Raw genomic sequence first — 24,068 nt, forward strand, 5'->3', positions numbered from 1 at the left:
TATGAGCTTTTCGACAGACGGATCAGGACTAGGAGGATGATGTTGCCGTGGAGACCTCGTCGTTGCCAAGATACCTCGTAATTCAGTTTCAGTAGTGCCGAGATTGAAAAAGAAAATATAACATAGCTGCCATCATATCCGCATACAAGTCATTCCGAGAGAGAGAGAGAAAATACAATTTTGTGGCCCTCACACGTGTGTAAAACACTACAGGAAATTTTGCTGACAGCAACTGTTATGCTTTTCTGAAGGCTACAAAAATCTTGAAACTTAATTTTGGTTAATCATGTAACCAATTTTCATGTTTTTTAAACAGAACATATAGACAATCAGACAGACAGCAAAAGACAATCAGTCTAATAATACCTTATGGATAAAGGAACTGTAAACCTTTTTTAACACACACACACACACACACACACACACACACACACACACACACACACACACACACACACACACACACACACACACACACACACACACACACACACACAGAGAGAGAGAGAGAGAGAGAGATTGAAATATCTCAACACTATTAATAAATTAAGATATCCTTTGTCTGAGAGAATCTGTTTAATCATATTTCTATTAATTGCATATTACACTTTTTAAATAAATACTCAATTTAATTTGACGTTCAAATATGCAGAATGGTAATACAATATACGAAATATGAAAAAAAATTATACTTAATTGTCTCTTTATTTTAAAACCCCTCTTATCATTCAGAAAGAGACCTCAAATAGTTAATTTAATTAAATTTTTACCATAACAAAAACTGCATTATACTGAATAATTGAGTGCATTCTTTTGGATCTCAGTTAATTCTGCAGTAGAGAGAATCCATTAAGTGCAAGACCATCCACAGGCTAGGTCTTTCTCAGTGATGATAGCCATGATGAACCCAAACCACTTAAACCACAAAAACCTTTAACAATATATGGACATCAAATACCACAACCTTTAAGGCTGTTTATTGTATATCATATATTAAATTGCATTGAATTGGATTACTTGTTTGGATAATGTAATTTTTATCCTGTGATGGAATATAGACTTTATTACCAGTTGAGTAAAATAAGTAATTGTAAGTAGCAGACTTATGATTTTTTTTTTACCCCTATAGATAGTCTTTTATAGATTTTGGTTAGCATCAGTGTTAACATGTTTAGTGTGGTTTTGCATGTGTTATGACCGGGCTAGTCCTGCCATGGCGACACAAGCAGTTCTTCTGCTGTGATGTCGACCGTTTTGCTTGAAGGCTGCCAGTTGGTGGCGCAGTCACCACAATAACCTCCTACGGCCCTGTATTCTAATGCACCTCTTCCAGACGTTCCTGTAAACAGCAAACACACAAAAATAGATTTTAATATTACGCACAGTTTAGATTATTAGAGATTACAGTAAACCCATATGGGTTTCTTTAATCTGTGGGATACAAAACGTGACATTTTGAAAAATCTACTGGTCGTTCTTTTATGTGCAATTACAATGAATGGGGGACTGGAGCTTTCAAGCTTAGAAAATTATGCAAAATCACCATAAAAGTATCCATATATAACTTCTTAAGCATTCAAGTCGTATTATAGTGTCTGGGTGTGAAACATAACACATTTAAAATGTATTCTTTTGTGTTCTATAACAGATTTTAAGTCATAAAGCTTTGGATTGGGTGAGTAAATTATGGAAGCTTGTTACCGCCATGAAATAAAAATAATATAATTGTGACCTTTTTTGTTTATCTCACAATTCGAGTTTACAACATCTAAAAAGTCATATTTGCAGGATATAAAATAGCAATTTTTTTTTTACTATGTAAGCCATTCTGACTTTTTTCCCCGCAATTGCAAGTTTATATCGAGCAATTCTGACTTCTTCTCTCAGAATTGCGAGATGTAAACTCACACCTGCAAGGAAAAAATTCAGAATGGCTTACATAGTAAATAATGTCTGAATTTTTTGTTTTGTTTGCTGAACAATCCCTTTAAGGTTAAAGCTTTTACGCAAAATAAGAACATGTACAGCCAGGTAACTTACAGTATCTCCAGAATCATACAGTTCATTGCCAAAGCCAATGCAGCTTATATGAGATCTGTTTGAGGTCTCTGAGGCATTGGCATTATGTTTAGTCTTCAGGTAGAACACAAACAAGGCAGTGAGAATCAGTAAGAGCAGAATGACGAATACAACAGAGGCCACAATGGTTCCTGTGTTGTCAGATGATGAGGCTGTAAATATAAAGATGTCATGATTTTCCTGCATCACTATATAAGGTTTTCACACCTATCGCTTTCCAATTCACAAATACTTATACGTATAATGGTAACAAGAATACATAAAGAATCTGAAAACAAATTTGAAGAACTCTTACTTTGGTCAGTATTCTGCCCAGCACAGTTCACCCCAACCGTGTACCGTATGTCATCCAGGGCTAGAAAACCCTTCTCTCCTTTAATTCCCTCTAATACAATCTGCCTCCCATTAAATCACACACACAATCAGCATAATCAAACTCAAATTCATGCAGAACCAATAAGAACATTGAATAAAGTAGGGTTTGGTCACCTGGTACTCGGTTTCTGAGGTGATATTGACACTAAAGTATTTCCAGTTTCCTCCTCCCTCATGCAGCATCAGTAACTCTTGTTTGGATTCTTCAGATAGTCTCCATACTATGAGTTTGCTGTCATCTTCAGAAGAAAGCAATATAAATAATCATTATCAAATTATAATTATAATTGTTTTAATCCAATGCAACTTGCATTATGTTTGCAAGTTTGCAAGATAATGCATTATGCATTATCCTTGGTTTTACAGGATATGTAATAGCTGGATGCTAGTTTTAAGGAAAAGTTTGGATCAAATAAGGTGTATAATTGCCAGGAAGATTTTTTGATAGATATTTTAGTAGCTATGCTGCCGTTTATGTTTTGGAAAGAAGTCTCTTCTGCTAACCAAGGCTGATCCAAAATATAGTAAAAACAGTAATATTGTGAAATATTACTCTTTTTATTTTAATAAAGTTTAAAATGTATTAATAATTTATTGGAATCATTTATTCCAGTGATGATGAAGCTGAATTGTCAGCATCCATTCCTCAATTTGTCGGTCACACGATCCTTCAGAAATCATTCTATGCTGATTTTGGTGCTCAAGAAACATTTCTTATTTTTATCAATGTTAATAACAGTTGTGCTGCTTAATATTTTTGTAGAGACTGTGATGCATTTTTTCAGGATTCTTTGATGAATAGAAAGTCAAAAGAATAGTATTTATTTGAAATAAGTATAAGTATAATTTATTTTGATAAAAAAATAATACAGACTCCAAACTATTGATGTCACTGACACTAATTTAGGCTTATCAAAAACTAAATAACTGAGGTAATAAACAACTGAAACTGATCATTTGATGATATAGATGTGTGGCATACATATGGTTGGCTGATAAACCCAAAAGCTCAGGCAAGTTCCTTTGGTTGGTGCCAGGTGAGGGCTCAGGAGCCAGGCATTCCGAGTAGCGGTGTCCCGTTGGGAGTTAGGAAGGACCAGGAAGTGTCCTGGAGTTATAAAGGAGACTAAATTACATCCACTTCCTCAAAATAAATGAGGCTGTGCCAGTGACAATGAGTATTCACATTCTCTACTTAGCAACAAACACTTTTTAGTATGAGCGTAAAGCGCATAAATCACCTTCTTCTGTGTACAGTGTGTGGTCATATGCTGGTGTGCTGTAAAACATTTCAGCTTGCGCACTGGTCAGGTCCCAGTCTAACCAGTCTACAGATGCCTTCTGAGTGTTGGACCAACCACAGAAACCTTTCTCGAAATCACAGACGCTATCTGAAATGCACACACAAACATAAAGCTATTTTATAGATCTTGTAATAACAAACAACAACATATAAATAAGTAAACATAAGTAAACATAAAAAGAATATTAATTATAATGAACAATAATATATGTCTTCAATTACATTTATTTATTTATTTATTTATTATTAATAATAAAAAAAAGACACTATTGTTCAAAATTTTTTGGGCCAGTGAGAATATTTTTTAAAAGAAATTAACATTTTATTCAGCAAGAATACATTAAATTGATCAAAAGTGACCATAAAGACATTTTTAATAACTTTTAGAACTTTTTATTCATAAAATAATCCATCCTTAAATTTTAATAATCTAATCTTAAATTGGGACAAAAAGTTATTTTAAATTGTAATACTATTTCACAACACTACAGTTTGTACTGTATTTTTGATTAAATAAATGCGGCTTTGGTGAGCAAAATAGACTTTACAGCCCCCAAACTTTGTATTGTAGAATATATATTGTCAATATTTTATGCAATATATATATATATATATATATATGACAAGTTATAGATGAAAAGTAGGTGGAGATGGTGCTTGTGAAAGTAAATGGGGTTAATTTTGATTCCATGTTGACTTAAACTTTGGTTTTAATTCAAACCTGGTGTGGGGCAGCTGTGGGTCGAGTGGGTGATGTCATCAATGGCAATAAAACTCAATAAGCCTCCTTCACCCTTCACCTCAAACTGCAGCTGAGTCACAAAGATGCATCAAATCTTTACACACATCCAGACCATTTATTAAGCATAACAAGCTAACAAAACAGGTGTAATTGCGATACCTTGGCAGATCATTTACATTGCCAAATGGGCTAAGGCAGCAGATCACTTACCTGCCAGTCCCCATGCCAGTTGATGTTCCCTTGGCCATGACGCCAGGCATGTCCCTGCCCGACGCTGCCGGAGAATATCTGTATCATGTCTCCATCAGATGGCTTCACATAGACATTCAGCGTGCCTGTGTGTGTGGGGATACATATTTACTTGTAAATGAATAGGCTTGCACACACAACACAAATATAAGATCATGTTCTCTTACCTGGATTTTCTCCTCCTGTATGGTACCAGAAGTGAACACATTCGGTGTGAGTCAAACCTCTCCGCACAGGTGAGGTCAAGGTGGTCACACTGCCCTGGGGAAGGACATCCACACCGCTGTGGGCCAGCATGTAGAACCCTAGTCACAACATACCATATATCATTCCTTTAAACCAATCCAGCTAAAATAAAAGAGAAAACATAGCTAGTAATCTATATCTTAAACAAGGTTAAGCAATATATTGAGCTGGATCAGTTTAGCGAATTAGCTCAGACTTCTCACCAATTTTCTTTCATTTTCAAATTCCCTTACCATTTTTTGTTTCCAGGCTGTGGTCGGTCTCGGGTCCAGTTTTGTGTAATGCCCAGCTCTGGTGTATCCACCTGGCTTTTCCAGAACTGGTATAGCCACAAGTCTGACTCTCAAACGAGCACATAGTGGGCAAAGAACATGGTCCACTCACAAACGCCACATCATCTAACGCCAGCTGACCATCAAAACCAGAGCGAGTCGCCTCAAACACCAGCTACATAAGCGAGAAGAATGAATGACAAGAAAATTAAATGAAGATTAAAGGAATTCTTAGAGAATTTTTATACTGAAAATGTTAAACATCCCTTTTCACAGTCATAAAACAGTTACAAGAACCAGTTTATACGACAAAAATCTTCTAAGCCAATATATGTGGCCATTTACAGAGTAATTATGTGTTTTGCTGGGGCTATTGATGACAATTACGAGTTAGGCGTCTAATCAACTTTTGTGTGCACCTGGAAAGCAGAGAGCTGAGGAGGCACAGGGCAATGGCCCTCATGCCACATGTTACCATGGGCACCGCTGCGCATCCACAACAGCTCTTCTGAGCCATCAGCAAATAACCGCTTTACACTGAGAGTGCCTTGGAAAGAGAAGATGAATGATGAAACAAATGAATTATAATGAAGTGTAAAGTTTGAGTCAGTTTCTCAGCACAAGCACAATGGCTGAGAAAATCATATTTTATGACGCTGGGAATAAGGTGTTCAAATCCACCTGTGTTTTGCCCATAGAGTTTGTAGAAGAAGGACAGACAGTGCTCTTTGTTACTATTCTGTCTAATAGAGAGGAGACGTCCAGAAAGACCACGCAATGAAGTGTCCCACATATCCACCACCAGACTCCTACCTGAGAAGGAGAGAGATAAGTGAAGAAAGATGTTTGTAACTTTGTAGGATAATGATAAAATAAACATAATATTCAAATTTAATTCACTCAAAATTAAGCAAAATTAAAAGTCTCCTGACCAACATGGATAGTGTGGTCCATTCCAGTATGAAGCCTCCAGTCATAATTATCTGTTTGGTCCTGGTACCACCCACACAAATTTACCTCGAAATTACATGATACATCTGTTATAGGAAAAACATTAGAGAATGATGCAAAGATGGAACTAAAAAAATAACCAAATCATTTAGAGACAATGAATATGAAGCATGCTAAATAATGTTGATTATTTGTATCCACTCACCACCAGAGGGGATATACAGAGGAGAACAGGAAGCAAAGTACACATCCTTCACTGCAATCTGGTTACTTGGGGAGAGCTCCTCAGAACGGGCCATGAACTCGAACTGAGAAAGACAAATAGACAAAAACAGAGAGGTAGATGATAAGATATATACAGAGAGACAGAAATACAGATAGATAGATAGATACAGACAGATATATAGATATATAAATACAGATAGATATATAGATACAGACAGATAGATATATACAGATAAATAGATAGAAATATGCAGAAATATAGATATAAACAGAAAGATAGATACAGACAGATAGATAGATACAGATAAATAGATAGATCCAGACAGATAGATAGATACAGACAGATATATAGATGATAGATAGAGTCTACCTGAAAGCGATTATCTCTTGCTCCAACATAGACTTCCTCCTTTAGCCAAGTCCCTGCCGTCTCATTGGTCCTTCCAGCAAACTCCCACAGCACATGATGAGTCCCAAACACACTGTCTACAACATACACTGCCAGATGACCTGCAGAGAGAGGAAGATAATCTATAGTCTAATATCACGCTAACTAACAGAGGAGAGACAGGTGTATTACAGCTGATGTTGTACCTATGTGTGGGTTACTGCCGCTGAGACTGTAGGAGAACTGGAGGGTGCACGCTGGACCTGATGGACCCAGGAGAGGGGTACGAGTTTGAGCTTCACTTAACTGCTGCCCAGGAGCACTAATCACAAACAGGAACTCTTCTAATGACACACACACATACACAAATTACATTAAATTATCTAGCATTTTCTTAATTCCATCATGCTAAAACAGATTTTTTTTTGTTTTTACCTTGAATGAAGGTGTCATTATACACTTTTAGCTCCCAGGCCTGGCTCCCTATACTAGTATCTGTCCAGCCAGTGCTTCCCATCTCATATGAGAAGTCCCCTATGTACACAACATTAACATAGACCCTCAATGTGAGATTAAAATGTATATGTGTACACTTGTATACACCAAAACAATCATGCAAATATACTTAACATGCACACATATTTGTATAGGTGGTACTCACCACACTGAGCTTCATCTTCTCCAGCAGGACAGTCCTTTTGAAAGTCACAGATTTTCAGACTGTCCTCTATGCAAGGTTTAGCGGGAGGCTTTGGAAATACTGGAGTGGGCATTGATTCTGCATAAAAGGCAATGAAACAGAAAGACACTCTATTGAATTGTTTTATACATTTACAGAAAAATATGTAGGCAAACGCAGAGTTGTGGTGTATAACCGACGTAGACGGCCATAAAATCAGAGAGTACCGTTGGATAAGATGCACTCCGGGGACAACACAATATCATCAATAGCGATCCCTCCATAAGTATGGTCTCGAATGGCAGCCACAAATAGTATCTGGTTGGGGAAAGTTCAATGCATTAGACAGCATTTATGACTGCAGAGTGATAAAAAAGCAGAAAACAGATGATGACGGAGGAGCAATGAGTTCAAGTACCTGGAACGTGCTATTGACGACAAACTCCACCTCAGCCTTTACCCACAAGTCCCCAAGAGCACCTCCACGTTCCCACACAGGATAAATCTCCGTCCCGGCCACCAACACAGACAGTCCGCCCGACACTCGGCCAAACTGATGTGTGTACATTATCATCTGTAATTATGAACAATAGTTGTAAAGTGTAAGCCCATAGACACCGAGTTGTCCCCTAATCCTGCGTATGTGGTTACAATCCTGATAAAAACGAGTAGATTTAGTTAAAGTTGTGCCTTTATTGTCATGCTACTGCACCATTTAATAAGCATTATGGTACTATACATACCCGGCAAGGATGTGTGTCATTGGTTGGTGCCAGGGGAGGGCTTTGAAAAGACGTCCAATCCATCTTCAGGATGTCCGGCTTGGTTACATATAAGAAATGTCCTGAAGAGTAATTATTTATTGACTTATTTTGAGACTTCAATGCACATGTCAGTGTTATCTTTAACAAAAAAACAGCAATAAACACAACTAGGAAAAACTAACTAAAATACATTTTCATGACTCTAAAACTATAAAAAAAAAAAAAAAAATGGTCACAAATTAAGTAAAGTTATTGATACACTACTGTTCAAAAGTTTGGGGATGGTAATATTTTTTAATGTCTGATGTTTAACTTATTGCTCACCAAGACTGCATTTATTTAATCAAAAATACCGTAAAATATTGTAAAAAATATTATTACGATTTAAAATGTATTCCTGTGACGGCAAAGCTGAATCATGATCAGCATCATTCCTTCAGAAATCATTCTAATGTGCTGATTTGTTGCTCAAGAAACATTTATTATTATTATCAATTTTGAAACTAGTTTTGCTGCTTAGTATTTTGTGTAAACTGTGATACAGAAATATATTTGATTAGTATAAAGTTCAAAAGAGAAGCATTTATTGGAAACAGAAATCTTTTTTAACATTATAATTGTCTTTACTGTCACATTTGAATTTATCTTAATTTAACCTTGCTAAATAAAAATATTAATTTATTTTCAACGGTAGTGTACATGGTATATTATAAAACCATTCTAACCCACCTACATTAAACATTGAAATGTGCCTAGACGTTATATATATATATATAAAAACTAAGATAAATAAATAATAATAAATGAAAATTTTGAAACTATAATAACCCTGCTCTGACTGGCCCGCACATACCCGTCATCGTATTAGTTGAGTGGTCTCTACCAGGTCCTTTTCGAGGCTCAAAAAGTGATATATTCATCTGATTTGTCCTTGTCCATTTCAAGGATGAAAATGTCCTTATGTCCCATCCACAAAGATCATCCTCAAAGTCACAGCTCATGTTCTGCTCTGTACATAATAAGTACACACCAATATAGCAACATTATCAGTGATTATGACTCCAGACCAGCAGTAGGCGATCTATCACAAGAATCAAATGCAGTGAATACTAAATTAATTAACATATCTCATCATCAACACATCACTGATTTCTCTCACTAGATTCACGGTCTCTCACCACAGCTCTCTTCATCCGTTCCATCACCACAGTCATCCGTGCCGTCACACACTTTATAGTCCTCCACACATCCCTCCCGCTTACACTTCACAAAACCAGGAATGCATGTTCCATTTTCAGGGGGAACTGAAAGAGAGAGAGAGAATCCAAACATCCTTATCACTGATGGTGTTATCCATCTAAAGTGCGGATGCCCAATTGTAGACTTTTAAGGCAAGCAGATTTTAAATGCGATTAAAAAAAATCTCTTATGCTCACCCAGGCTGCATTTATTTAATCAAAAATTCAGTAATATAAATAGTAATATGAACAAAAAACAGATTTGCTGATTACAGTTTTGTGGAATCCATGATAATCTTCTTTTTTTTTGTTGGTTTTATAGACAGTTTTAAGAACAGCATTTATTTGAAATAGAAATCTTTTGTGACATTTTAAATGTCTTTACTGTCACTTTTGATCAATTTAATGCATCCTTGCAGGATAAAAGTATTTTTTTCTTAAAAAATAACTAAACAGTACTGTAGATTTTCCTTTATACATTCTATACATTTTAATAAAAAATAATAATTTGGGGAAAATAAATTGTCACTTTGAAACTGCATTTTATGCATCAGACAAATGAAAACAATCTCTCATAAATTTAAAAATGGAAATACTTATTTAGGAATATGGATTTCAACTCAGCGTCATGCCTAAAATGCCCCTTAGCTGTTCTAAATTCAGTGTAAACTAAGGCTTCTTGGGTCTTATTGCTTTAATAAAATAAAATAAAATCTGGTTGTTCCAGCTTTTCTTGTGTAAATGTACAAAATAATATGTGAGACCTTTTTCCGTTTGTTCTTACCTGGCAGGGCACAATCTAGAAATTCCATGTGATCGACGGACACATCTCCCTGCTTCCCTTCAAAGCGTCTGGAATGAAGCTGGATATGGAAAGGGCCCGGGATACGGCCCAGGTAGATGGTGGCCTCCCTCCAGCCTCGGACACTGGTGCTCTCTGGCCTCCAAACCACAGCTTCCTCGCCGTCAGTTTGCAACACTGACCCCCACAGAGGGTTGTCACCCAGCCCTGTGTAACCTAACACACACACACACACACACACACACACACACACACACACACACACACACACACACACACACACACACACACACACACACACACACACACACACACACACACACACACACACACACACACACACACACACACACACACACAAACTGAATTCACAAGTGTTGAAGCAACACCTATAGGGTTAGATTCATTTAATACTACCCTACAGGTTAATTAGTCCATATTTAATGCAAATTTGAATGTGATAGTATATGTGTGAACCTGAGTCCCAGATGAGGTATCGGAGCCGAAGGCGACAAGTAGGAGAGGAATGTTTTATTGTAGGGGACACAAGCACAGCAGTTCTCGGAGCATCTGAAGTCACAGCTGTTACTGCCATGAACCAGCCTGAGAAACACAGAATCATTATATGAAGAGAAACCTTGATAATACTTTACAATAAGATTCAATTGGTTAACATTAGTTAATGTATCAGGTATCATGATGTAACAATGGATACAACTGTTACCGCATTTAATAATCTATTGGGCGGTTTCACAGACAAGGCATAGTCATAGTCACTAAAATGACAAGTTCGAACTGTTTTAACTGAAAGCAGTTTGAGCTGATATATCCTATATGTCAGTGCCATTGTTTTGTCTCAAGATGCACACCAGTAATATTTTTTTTTCTAAGGCATGTTTATAAGAGTTACTTAAATGTCCTAATTGTACTAAGGCCTAATCCTGGCTTAGTCTAAGCCCTGTCTGTGAAACCAGGCTAATGTTTTTTTCTTCTACACTGTAAACCCAGATTTTGTTTCTAATTAAACTTACGAGTGATCATTACTTATTCTTTTATGTTTTGTAAAAACCTGCTATCATTACTAAACAACATTAGTTGTTTGTACTATTTAGCTGAAAGATTCATTGCACTAATCAAGTTTAGCAGAGATTACTTGGTATGTTTAGTTTCATAAGGAAGGGGAGGGGTTCAAACACCACATCACAAATCAAAAGGCAGAAACCACTGGTATTCAAAAACCTGCCTGGTCACGTGAAAAGACCCGCGTCTAACGTGCTTCCAAGGGGCTCTACACCTGGCTGGACGAGCACAGGCCTTGGCAACAGACGGTATTGAGAATTAACAGAGGTTTAGATGTTGATGAATTATTGTTTAATTTAATTGAAAAATATTCACCATAATGGTGATAAGTGTCTTCAGATAATGTCTTCAGTTTAATTTAAGTAAATGTTTCACTGGATTTGGAAAGGCTTTATAAAAAATACCGGGAGAGTACCCTAAGCTGAATTGTCATGTAGTCTACCTGTGGAAGTGCCAGTGGTGTAGTCGGAGGACGGCCCACTGTCAGGGAGAGTGTTTCCTCTCTGCTGTCTCTCCCACATGTACACACCTTCTGACTTTTCAGTCCATCCACACTTCCCCTCGTGCTCAAAATCACACACAAACTCCGGTCCTCGATAGCCTGGTATTCAACCAATAAATAAGAACATGAATGTCAAGAAACAATGGACATATATAAATACATTAACTGGATTCCAGAAGGTATATGAATATACAGAAGTACCACAGTCTTGCTCATCACTACAGTCTTTACAGTCACAAACAAAATCACATCTGTCTTCTGGGGAGCCGCTGCAGTCTTCTCGATCCAGTGCGACAGCTGCCGAATATGAGTAATGATGAAGACACATGACTGGCCTTTCGCAGTTGTGTTAATAGAATCCAAAACATGGACATCACAGATCTATTACTGTACGATTAGAGACATTATGAAAGCTTTAAGCAATACATGTAATTCAAATTGAACACATTATCATATATTATTTAGTTTTGCAATTACAAAACGAAACAACTCTTCGTAGTTTTAAATAAATTATAAATGAGATTTAAAGGATTGAATATAAAGAGGCAAATCTTAGGAAAATATAAGAGTTTTTGATGGAAGTGTATACTGCTCTAATAAAGAAAAAGCTATTAAAGTGCAGAAATCATATATTAGCCTAATGTTTTAAAGTTTGAGGCAGGTTTAAGGGTAGCCTATGATTTTTTTTAAATGTTTAATTTAATAAAAACAGTAATATTGTGAAATATGATTACAATTGTATATTAGTTTTCTATTTGAAAATGTAATTTATTCCGGTAATGGCAAAGCTGAATTTACAGCATCATTACTCCAGTCTTAATGTCACGTGATCCTTCAGAAATCATTATAATACTGATTTGCTGCTCAACCAACATGTATTATTATTCTTAACAATGAACTGTTGTGCTACTTAATATTTTTGTAGGAAACCATGATACAGTTTTTCAGGATTCTGTGAACAAGAGAAAACAAAAGTATTTATCTCAATGACCCCCCCCCCCCCCCATTTTTAAAAAAACATACAAATGTTTTACTAATCCCAAACTTTTGAACAGTAATGCATATTAATCAAGCACAGATCTAACCTAACAGAAATTTACATTACACTCTAAGTGATTGAAAGCCCATTTTAGTCTGATAGGCTTCATGTGGGTCAAGAAATAAACACCACATGAATTTATAAATCTTCAAGTCGTCACAAAGGTCTGTCTATTTAGTAATCACACACAGTACGCAGTCAGGTCTCTGATACACAAGTGTCAGATATGAGGCTGCATTGCATTTACAAGGACAACATTTCTTATACAATGTAGAAAAGCAATGAGGTATGTTTAAGTAATTTCAACTTAAATTACATTAAACTAACTTAAAACATGAGTTGAATCTTGTACAATTTATAAAAAAAGTTAAAATTTTCTGAACTTATTTTGATGAGTTAAAGCAGTGTAAAAACTTAAGTTGTCATAACTTATTGATCATATTTTTTGACAGCAAGCATCTAGTCATGCTTCTGCTATGACGAGTTTAGAAGAAAACAGACTTACAGTAATTAAGGTTTAATATGGATTTGATTTAACTTAATGGAGCTTATAGTAATATTAATAATACCATTAGAAAATTGGCATCAAAATGTACAATCGAAAGCACTAAAAATACAAATAAATTTAAAATAGGAATAAGAACACAATAGTTCAATAGTACACGCATGTAGCAAAATGGCATTCAATGCTCGAAGCAATCAACCAAAAAACGTTCACAACAATGAAAGGAACAAAACACCAGATCTCACCCTTCTGACAGACTTTCAGCATGAGACACACAAGGAGAATCCAGTGACATGTAGCCATCTTTGCTTTTGACACCAGAAGTCAGAACAAGGGCTGTTCTTCAGCATACAGTGAACAAAAGCACTGCGCTGCTGCCACATACGAAGTTCTGAACTTCACCTGTGTCCCTCCTTCCTGATTCCACAGAGATAATACCTGGACTTTACATTTTAACCCCTCAGACGAGTGTCAGAACCATCCTTTAAAGCTGCCTAGCTCTTCTGAAAATATGCAGGACACCTCAGACAGCTCAGTTTATTTTGGCCTCAACACCAGATACTTTACCTAACAATGTTACTATTTAGCCAAAATGGTCTTATTAACTGTAGCAAATTGTAAACCATTTCTAGGGCTCGGCCTGTAAGTAAACCTTGACAGATAAGCAAAGAAACAAGAAATAAAATAAATGCAATAAAAGAGGCAGCAGATTCAGTACTAGAGGCAAAAATAAATGATTTATTAAATGTTGTTGTGCAATCCATTTCTGTTCATTTGCACTAAACAATTTAAATGGAACTGATACAAGAAGATTTTGATTCATACCTGAAATTAATGACGCTGTTTTTTTATGTTGTAAATTCAGAATGTTAACATTCTCAGGATGGCATTATGTCATAATATTTCTAGTCAAGAAAGTCATTGCATATCCTAATGGCATCTTCTAATAAAAATGCTGACAAAACGGATGTGAAGTGGATTAAGTTTATGAGGCAAGGTTTACAACCTCTGGATCAGGTTTGAGGGTCCATGTTGCTTTAGAAATCATTAAGATTTTATATGTTGTAGTTAAGCACAGTAATTTCCCATAAGACTTTTGCCTTACTTTGATATAGCAGGTTATATCCCACATTTTTTCAACTTAAATACATGACAAAAAAAAAAACAGTATTGGGAATTTCTAAGAGCACTTTATTATCTTTTCAGGATGCCACTGTTGCACTATTTAACTTTTCATGGTTTGGATGAAGTACTTAACCTTTCCCTCTAACCTGTTCTGTGCTTTATTTCATCATTTCCTATATTTGCCAATATAAAGACCAATGACGATAAACATAAGTGCATTCTTCTCTCTTTGTTGCCATGTGTTAATCTACACATGAAATTAAAAACCAATCAAAAATAATGGAGTAAGCGTTTTATCCACACAGACACACCCACCCATATCAGAAACATTTTAAAGAGTTCTGTTCTTTCTCAGCCTTGGCACATCAGTAGTCCTAGAATATTGAGTCCTCCTCCTACTGAGCTGTCATAGATCCAATGTAACCCACTCAATACCCTTCATCTGCCCAGGTCACCTCATAGTCTGGGTAATGGGTTTTTATCTTCTCTGTTGAAACAGAATGGTTTGCTTTTCCAAATCCCTGGAACAAAAAACAAAAAAAAGAGGAAGAACTGATTATTGGATCCTTTCCTTCAAGGCGTACAACATTAAACGCAGGAACATCATGCATACCATGGAATAACCGTAGACGTGGATCTTTTTTGCGTCTTTGTCATGTTTGATTCTTCCACCTCCGAGACACTCACAATCCAATCCTCCACTTTTCTCCAGTTCTCCAGCCACACGGTCATAGATATCAGCTTAAGGAGATACAACCTTATGAAGGGTTTGTAGCAAGACACGTCCTCCTATCAAATGTGCAGTGGAAAGTTCCTAAAAACTGTAACATGTCTAAAATTATATGGTAATAAACTATTTTGTATTTATACTAACTAACTCAAGTGCTTCATATATATATAGACGTATAAAAGCCTTTTATACCGGTACGTCTATTTGCATACAAACGTTGTGATTTGACCTTTTCTGTCTTAAATGTATTTAACTATTTTCCCTCTGTATTTTACTTAGGTTTTTACAACAAAAAAGCATACACACACACATACATATATATATATATATATATATATATATATATATATATATATATATATATATATATAAAAGGAGACCAATCACAAGTCAAAATGATTAACAATCTGGTGGAGATTTTGATTAATTCCAGTGACGCTAATCTTTTTAAACAGTTTACTAAAAAGATTCGTTGAACACCACTAGGCTATTCTATTCTGCAACAGCAGGAATGAAAGTCAATAGCACATATTATTTTACACAAACTTTAATCTTAAATTTCTTTTAAAAAAGAGGCATAAAGTTTACCAAGACTAAGCGATTCGATATTTTCCCTAAACACAGAGCCAAAATAATTGTCATTTGTCATCTATTGTTCAACTACAGCATTACTATTTTAAAATGTATTTTCTGACATATCCACAACCTATTGCACGTGTTGTTAATAAATGTCCACACTCCTCCTGTCTCTCCTGTCATTCATTCAAACATATGACTGTATTCCTACCATGATACTCGGCCCACGCGTATCCTCTCACAATATCAACATATGAATCATCATCTTTGCTGTGAACCCGAATAAGGACGTATTTGAAGACACCATTGGGATCTAAATCAACCTCAGGGATTTTAGCGAGACGTTCAGCAGACATTATTGCAAGAGCGGTACTGAAAAATCCTAACACGACAGCTAAGTTTAGAACTACAGCAACAGAAAAGCGATTCATTTACCACTGCTGTGTTTTTGGCGAACTTGAATGAACGCATTCATATTAGCGACACCTACCGGGTTGGAGCAAAATTATAATATTAAAACAACACAGAAGGCTTCCCCTATTTATTTAATGTATATACATTTATTTATTCATATATATATATATATATATATATATACATTTTAAATGATTTTATTTGTATTATTTACTATATATTTCCCTTTATACTGTATACATTTATATATATATTTTTTTTTTTAAGTAGTAACAAATTGTACTATGCTATTTTGGTTGTTGTGATAACTATGATTACAATTAAAGAAATCGGCAAGGGTTAAAGTCCCCATGAATTCAAAATTGACCATACTTACTTTGTTTGCCTAAATTGATCGTTTTGTGGTGAACAATCCATCCATGCAAGTCAATCCACACAAAAAAAATGTTTGGCTTCTTAATCTTTAATCAAAATCTGAAATTTCCCCTCCCCTCTGCATTGGAGGACCTTCCCTGAAGACGTAGGTTTGACGGTTTGGGTGTCTGCTTAACATCCGTAACGACGCCCCTCCAACTGACAGTAGACAGGCTGCCTGTGTGTTTGAATGAAACGCCTACTTTTCTATATCAAATCAGGTGCTAGTTGGAAAAAAAGCCACGCCCACTATTTTGCCTCATTTAGTATTCCGTTTCTCTCGGAAATACGTCGCAACAATGGAGAAAAGTCGTTTGCAACTTCCGATTCACGGACACTTTAATGGTTTAATCTATGAATTGTGAAACTTACATAATTAACCACCAAGCACTCTTTAAGTGCACTGCTGTTTTACAAAGAGATTCTGTCTGTGCAATACTCACTAAAGCCCAAAAAACATTCAACACATGCTTATTTGTAAAAATGTTTATTTCTACAGACTGGGGAAAGCACTACCATAGTTGATGCACAAATATTTTTATGCATAGATTAGATTTTGAAAAGCACATAGAAGGACAGAGAATCTGCAAATACGTGAGGCTACTCTAGAGAAAAGTGCACTCCAAGCACCTCTCTTGGGCTCTTCAGGAGCTCTGTGGCTGTGTCAAACTCCAGCGGTATCGTCTTCCTTTCAGCCTTGAGTTCTCGCTCCATTAGCTGCCATACACAATGTGGAGGGCATAATGATTAGTTGAACAATTTTAAACTTACAACACAGGGCAAACATCACTATCAATATTCACAAATCATTTTCTAGTAGTTTATGGATAAAATGTTGCTAATTACCTCAAAAGTAGAGAGCTCCAGCAGCACACTGATGTCCTCCTCTTGTTCAGAAAGTGGCTCATTAATCATCATGGCGGCCTTGGCCACATCTGGATGGTAATGCCTCTGTAATGTCTAAAAAAAGATTTGCCTTTTTAATGCATATATTTTTAGATATTTAAAGGTTAATTGAGTTTGTGGATGGTGAACCTGTCAATGTCAATAAAAAAGGACAGCTCCAAACAAGTAGCAATATGAATAGTCTTGGATTTGGTCTTACCTTGATCTCCCACAGGCTGCTCTCCAGAGCATGACACTGAGCCGGATCTTTCTCTTCCATCACATATGGGTCATCGCAAGGCTCTAATTAAAATCATTGAAAAGAACAATTATTTATGATAAAGAAAAATGACAATTGTTCCTGTATACCACCTTTTAAATTTTGGTTAAAATGAAGAGGATTGGTTGAATAAATAATTAAGAATAAAAAAATAAATGAATTAATTAAATTAAAAAATAAAATATAATTTAAACAAAATTGAAAAAATATATTAAAACAAAATAAATTAAAATATTAATAAATAAAAATCAATAAATACAATTAATATGTATTTATTCTTAATACAAATATATAAATAGAAAATAAATAGAAAAAAGAAAATGAAATAAATAGATAAATAATTTAAATACATATTTATATAATTTAAATAAAATAAATGTAATAAAAACAAAATACACAAAATTAACAAAATAATATACACAAGTGTACATATATATACATATATATATATATATATATATATACACACACACAGGTCCTTCTAAAAATATTAGCATATTGTGATAGTTCATTATTTTCCATAATGTAATGATAAAAATTAAACTTTAATATATTTTAGATTCATTGCACACCAACTGAAATATTTCAGGTCTTTTATTGTTTTAATACTGATGATTTTGGCATACAGCTCATGAAAACCCAAAATTCCTATCTCAAAAAATAAGCATATTTCATCCGACCAATAAAATAAGTGTTTTTAATACAAAAAAAAGTCAACCTTAAAATAATTATGTTCAGTTATGCACTCAATACTTGGTCGGGAATCCTTTTGCAGAAATGACTGCTTCAATGCGGCATGGCATGGAGGCAATCAGCCTGTGGCACTGCTGAGGTGTTATGGAGGCCCAGGATGCTTCGATAGCGGCCTTAAGCTCATCCAGAGTGTTGGGTCTTGCGTCTCTCAACTTTCTCTTCTCTTCACTGTGAGCAGGTGCCAGGTCGTGCTGAAAAATGAAATCTTAATCTCCATAAAGCTTTTCAGCAGATGGAAGCATGAAGTGCTCCAAAATCTCCTGATAGCTAGCTGCATTGACCCTGCCCTTGATAAAACACAGTGGACCAACACCAGCAGCTGACATGGCAACCCAGACCATCACTGACTGTGGGTACTTGACACTGGACTTCAGGCATTTTGGCATTTCCTTCTCCCCAGTCTTCCTCCAGACTCTGGCACCTTGATTTCCGAATGACATGCAAAATTTGCTTTAATCTGAAAAAAGTACTTTGGACCACTGAGCAACAGTCCAGTGCTGCTTCTCTGTAGCCCAGGTCAGGCGCTTCTGCCGCTGTTTCTGGTTCAAAAGTGGCTTGACCTGGGGAATGCGGCACCTGTAGCCCATTTCCTGCACACGCCTGTACACGGTGGCTCTGGATGTTTCTACTCCAGACTCAGTCCACTGGTTCCGCAGGTCCCCCAAGGTCTGGAATCGGTCCTTCTCCACAATCTTCCTCAGGGTCCGGTCACCTCTTCTCGTTGTGCAGCGTTTTTTGCCACACTTTTTCCTTTCCACAGACTTCCCACTGAGGTGCCTTGATACAGCACTCTGGGAACAGCCTATTTGTTCAGAAATTTCTTTCTGTGTCTTACCCTCTTGCTTGAGGGTGTCAATGATGGCCTTCTGGACAGCAGTCAGGTCGGCAGTCTTACCCATGATTGCGGTTTTGAGTAATGAAACAGGCTGGGAGTTTTTAAAAGCCTCAGGAATCTTTTGCAGGTGTTTAGAGTTAATTAGTTGATTCAGATGATTAGGTTAATAGCTCGTTTAGAGACCCTTTTCATGATATGCTAATTTTTTGAGATAGGATTTTGGGGTTTTCATGAGCTGTATGCCAAAATCATCAGTATTAAAACAAGAAAAGACCTGAAATATTTCAGTTGGTGTGCAATGAATCTAAAATATATGAAGGTTTAATTTGTATCATTACATTATGGAAAATAATGAACTTTATCACAATATGCTAATTTTTTGAGAAGGACCTGTATATAGTAATACATACAAAATATGTATATATTTTACACAAATAAATGTTAATAAAATATTTATAATTTAAATAAACAAAAATTCAATTATGTAAACAACATAAAAATACAAATCTACATAAATATAAATATATACAGTATAAAGGGAAATAAAGTAAATATAAAGTAAATAATACAAATAAAATCATTTAAAATGTATGTGTGTATATTATATATATATATATATATATATATATATATATATGATGAATAAAAAACATGTATATCTTTTAAATAAATATGAAATAAATACATATGTATGTTTATTTATAGCCAAATAATAACAATGTTAAATAAATAAATAAATATTTGAAATAAAAATACATAATCCGAAGATTCTATCAGTGAGATACCTTCTGCAGCACTGGGTTTGTGGATGAGAACTTTGCATGAGGGGTGCCGTCGAATGAGATTACAGATGAATGGCAGAAGAATGAGGAGAGCTGTAGGTGGCGCTGTGAGAGACAGACGAGCGAGACGCTTCACAAACGCTGCCACAAGGTAGACTGGCAGATGTCTGTCAGAGAGGTCAGAACATACAGGTTACAACTGTATTTAAGATCAAAACATGACACTGATAAACTGCTTATATCGATCTTTAGTCAAAATAAAATTATTAAGATTAAACTTACGTTGAAGACAGGAAAATGTTTGCCAGATGGAAAAAACGTGCTCTGTACTTGACATGAAAGATAGAGGGATCCAGCAGATTGTACAGCTTTTTATAAAAATCTGGGTAATCCCTACACAACAAAAACAGATATGCCCTTTTAAAAAAAAATATTAAGGTGTGGATATAAATCAGAGAACTGCCTTTTGAAATGGGTTTATACTTACAAATTATGTTCATGGATGAGGACAAACAAGCCGTTCAGAGCCAACAAACTGATCGCTCCACCTAAGTCAAACACAGACAGATTAGTGTATTACAAAAACAGATAAATGTGATAAAAAGCAATTAATTACAATCAATTAAGAATTTGCAAATATATTCTCAAAAGAGTAAAATAATGATTAACTTTACAGCTACGAGTTATTGGGTCGGTTACACTAAACCACCAATGCAAACAAAACAATTAACACTAAAGGAAGGAAAAAAAACATACTGACCATCCAAAAGAAATCAAAGGGATTTTTTAATGAATGAAAATGGATGTAAATGCCATCACAGCACAAATAAAGTAAAGCATTGATCCACTGGTGCACCCTGAACTCACCAATGTCATAGGCAGCGCTCAGAAAGTCAATCATCATTGTGGGATCACCCATCTGTGGCAGTATAGATTCATGAAGGATGACCAGGATCTTCTTGTACATGCTGCTAGGTAACTATAGGAAACCCACAACACGGTCAAAAAACCTCAGGAAAGGTCTTTATACACATGTATGTAACATGTATGTAATGAGAATCTATAGAAATATGGTTGTTTTACCTTGTACTTGAGAAAAACCAACCACATTTGCTCAAAAGCTCGTTTATGCTCCTGTAGGAAAAATTAAGATATTTATAATGCCAGAAGGAACTTCGGACCGAATAAATATACATGCAGACATTTTTAATTACATAATATGAGGTTGTTTACCTTTAATCTGGCTGCTTTCCAGTCCTCATGTTTTTCTTATAAAATCATAGAAAATTATGATTATAAAATCATAGACACCATTTTTGTAGATACAATACAATGTACATTGGTGGTCAAAAGATTGGAATAATTCATATTTGTAATGTTTTTGAAATAAGTCTCTTATGCTCACCAAGGCTAAATTTATTTGATTAAAAAATAAAAGGAAATGTTTCCTGATCACCAAATCAGCATTTCAGAAGTATCATGTGACATAATGACCACAGGAATAGATCTCATTTTAAAATTAAGTTATTTTAAATTGTAATATTTCACAATATTCCTGTTTTAACTGTATTTCTCATCAAATAAATGCAGCCTCGATGAGAATAAGAGATTTCTTAAAAAACAAAAAAATCTTATTTGTTCCAAACCTTTTCACCAGTGTAAACAAAAACTTACTCTCTTGTTTGACAAGGAAATTTGTCATTTCTGATGCTTGGCTGGGTATGTTGATGGTTGAGAGAAGTGTGAACACATTATTCTGATATACAGGAATCACATCCTAAAAACAGATTAGATTATAAAATAAGCCTGTTTAACTGATGAACATAGAATATGAAAATATACGTAACCATTATAGAAAAAAAACAACCTGCCTATGTTAACTAAACCATACTCACCCTTTTGTTTCTCCCCATTACTCTGGTTATGTTATCTCGTACTGAACTCATGACGTAGTAGCGCACATCATCCTTCTCCATAAACTCTTGAAACCTGGAGATGAGCAGTGACATGTCCTCTTTCTCCGAGAGAAGATGCTTCACCAGGGCCTGTGAACATGAGAGCGAGACACTTTATACCCATATGGAGTCAGTGAGGAACACGCATCAATATCAGTTGTTGTTATAAATTAAACTGACCAGTATAAGCTCCCTGGGAAAGTTGTAGTGTTCACACCAGTCCAAATTCTGGAGAGGGTGTTTGCCTTCCGCTGCAACAAACTTCATCAGGGCACAGAGGGACATCTCCTGAAAATATGAAAATAATGGAAATCAATATCACACTGTTACAGTGTTGCTATAGTTAACTAAAACAATTAAAAAATTGTTTACGGTAAATTAAATTGAGCTTAAATAATATAAAAATGAGAAACTTGAACAGGATACAGAAAGTTAAAGGTTAAAGTACTAAAATAACAAAAAATAAAAATAGTTAAAGCAATATAGAAACAATAATAACAACAACAACAAAAGAAAATAACACTAAAACAATAATTTACTAAAAGAAACTAAACTTAAAATGAAAACAAAAATTAAAGTTAATTTAAAATATTATTAAAAAATAAATAATACTAAAATAACACTAGTGTGTTAGTTATTGCATATCTCATAGACATTTGTATTACACAGTAGTTGTAGTATTACACATTTGTTTCTAATCCAATTTACTGTGTATGTATATATATGCACATGAAAACTTGATTAAAAGACCAAGTTTAAAAACTAAATCATCATGCAACTTGAATTAACTCACTCACCTTCACTCGGAAAGCTTCATGGCCTATATTTTCCAGCAGAAGTTCCACACAACTGTTGTAACGGTGTCTCATAAATATATGGTACTTCTCTTCAGCACTGCGATCACCTGGAAAGAGACCCAACCAAGTACACACACACACACACACCATTTCCTCTTGGTAAACTAGTCAGATGTCCGTTCACTTTATCCCTGTGAGGTAAATAGTACCGAATAGTAGTTTACCATGCATGAGGTCCTCTTCTTTAGGCAGCTCACCAACATAGAGATCTCCTCTGTCTAACAACTCACAGAAAATCTTACTGCAAGCATTAGTGGCGAAAATGATTTCATTTTCCTTTTCGGACTGCAAGTAGGAAAAAAAAAGATGTTTATTGATCAACACAATTAATTTATAGAACTGAACATAACATGTCGAATTCAAGAGACTCAATGAAATAAGAACCACATACCTGTAAATATTCAATGACGTCGAATATGTCGTTAGCATGTTTCCTGTTTTGAATTATACGTTCCGTTTTAGTATTTATAGCTTTCTTATATGAAACCTGGCTGCTTTCTTCTTTCACGTTGCTGTCCCTGGACGGCGCCATGATTGTTGCTCCATTAAGTTTCGTCGTGTTCCTGTCAAAGGGTGAGGTCGCCCCTAGTGGTCAGCTGGTGTTACCATGAAAAAGCTAATAAACTGGTAAAACAGCGATTATTTACGAACGTCTAATTCCAAATAATTATACATTAATTTGAACTTTTCGCTCGAACGTTGTTGACGAAAGCAGTATGCAAGTCAAATTTGTCACGTGACATCAAAGGCTGGACCAATCATAATGGGTTGTGATTACAAAGTAAGGCATTTTATTTAATTTTCTGTTATTCAGTAAGTCTGTCAAGGGCCAATTCTTGAATGCATTAAATTTAAAAGATGACACGTTCTAGTTAACAAATGTCTTCAGCAAAGGAAAAAAGCCTTAATATTTCGACACCATTCGCCCCCTAGAGGAAAACACGTGGTCAGGTATCAAATGTTTCTAATTCACAAAAGCAAAACGCACGAAACCTTTACAATCTACTAATAATACAGAAGTTC

The 24,068-nt window shown here is 35.4% G+C and overlaps 3 protein-coding genes across 3 annotated transcripts; all 3 read right to left on the reverse strand.

The window, feature by feature from the left end:
• Positions 1-557: 557 nt before the first annotated feature.
• mamdc4 (MAM domain containing 4) lies at positions 558-13,993 on the reverse strand. The gene is made up of 28 exons (XM_077232771.1): positions 13,685-13,993; positions 12,097-12,192; positions 11,836-11,994; positions 10,791-10,916; positions 10,296-10,529; positions 9,452-9,577; positions 9,127-9,282; positions 8,253-8,353; positions 7,928-8,083; positions 7,737-7,827; positions 7,492-7,608; positions 7,266-7,364; positions 7,037-7,174; positions 6,813-6,952; positions 6,423-6,525; positions 6,199-6,303; positions 5,948-6,079; positions 5,686-5,813; positions 5,228-5,441; positions 4,916-5,053; positions 4,710-4,834; positions 4,479-4,569; positions 3,696-3,845; positions 3,437-3,562; positions 2,569-2,693; positions 2,375-2,474; positions 2,041-2,231; positions 558-1,339 (listed from the first exon to the last, which is right to left on the reverse strand). Exons 1-28 carry the CDS (start codon positions 13,740-13,742, stop codon positions 1,316-1,318), a joined length of 3,549 nt encoding a protein of 1,182 aa, XP_077088886.1. The 5' UTR covers positions 13,743-13,993; the 3' UTR covers positions 558-1,315.
• A 164-nt stretch (positions 13,994-14,157) lies between these two features.
• phpt1 (phosphohistidine phosphatase 1) lies at positions 14,158-16,351 on the reverse strand. Its single transcript, XM_077232772.1, has 3 exons — positions 16,082-16,351; positions 15,178-15,305; positions 14,158-15,085 (listed from the first exon to the last, which is right to left on the reverse strand). Exons 1-3 carry the CDS (start codon positions 16,299-16,301, stop codon positions 14,993-14,995), a joined length of 441 nt encoding a protein of 146 aa, XP_077088887.1. The 5' UTR covers positions 16,302-16,351; the 3' UTR covers positions 14,158-14,992.
• Positions 16,352-17,169: 818 nt separating this feature from the next.
• noc4l (nucleolar complex associated 4 homolog) lies at positions 17,170-23,800 on the reverse strand. The gene is made up of 15 exons (XM_077232773.1): positions 23,437-23,800; positions 23,210-23,330; positions 22,986-23,092; positions 22,369-22,476; positions 22,129-22,278; positions 21,908-22,010; positions 21,467-21,501; positions 21,317-21,367; positions 21,101-21,212; positions 20,721-20,781; positions 20,516-20,626; positions 20,237-20,400; positions 17,804-17,886; positions 17,545-17,658; positions 17,170-17,415 (listed from the first exon to the last, which is right to left on the reverse strand). The coding sequence occupies exons 1-15, from the start codon at positions 23,575-23,577 to the stop codon at positions 17,299-17,301; spliced, it is 1,578 nt and encodes a 525-aa protein (XP_077088888.1). The 5' UTR covers positions 23,578-23,800; the 3' UTR covers positions 17,170-17,298.
• Between the last annotated feature and the right edge of the window lie 268 nt (positions 23,801-24,068).

This window comes from Siphateles boraxobius, unplaced genomic scaffold (genome assembly GCF_051911475.1).
Source record: "Siphateles boraxobius isolate OS27281-9 unplaced genomic scaffold, OSU_SipBor_1 18, whole genome shotgun sequence".
NCBI lineage: Eukaryota > Metazoa > Chordata > Actinopteri > Cypriniformes > Leuciscidae > Siphateles > Siphateles boraxobius.

Coding starts and splice junctions, on each gene's coding strand:
- phpt1 (XM_077232772.1), bottom strand. CDS start 16,301: ATGAATCGCTTTTCTGTTGCTGTAGTTCTAAACTTAGCTGTCGTGTTA. Junction 15,306..16,081: donor CGCGTGGGCCGAGTATCATG/GTAGGAATACAG, acceptor TATCTCCTTAAG/CTGATATCTATGACCGTGTG. Junction 15,086..15,177: donor ACGTCTACGGTTATTCCATG/GTATGCATGATG, acceptor TTTTTGTTCCAG/GGATTTGGAAAAGCAAACCA.
- noc4l (XM_077232773.1), bottom strand. CDS start 23,577: ATGGCGCCGTCCAGGGACAGCAACGTGAAAGAAGAAAGCAGCCAGGTT. Junction 22,477..22,985: donor ATGAAGCTTTCCGAGTGAAG/GTGAGTGAGTTA, acceptor TCATATTTTCAG/GAGATGTCCCTCTGTGCCCT. Junction 17,887..20,236: donor CAAACCCAGTGCTGCAGAAG/GTATCTCACTGA, acceptor GATTTTAATTAG/AGCCTTGCGATGACCCATAT.
- mamdc4 (XM_077232771.1), bottom strand. CDS start 13,742: ATGGCTACATGTCACTGGATTCTCCTTGTGTGTCTCATGCTGAAAGTC. Junction 5,814..5,947: donor ACTCTATGGGCAAAACACAG/GTGGATTTGAAC, acceptor TCTCTTTCCAAG/GCACTCTCAGTGTAAAGCGG. Junction 5,054..5,227: donor CAGCCTGGAAACAAAAAATG/GTAAGGGAATTT, acceptor TGTTGTGACTAG/GGTTCTACATGCTGGCCCAC.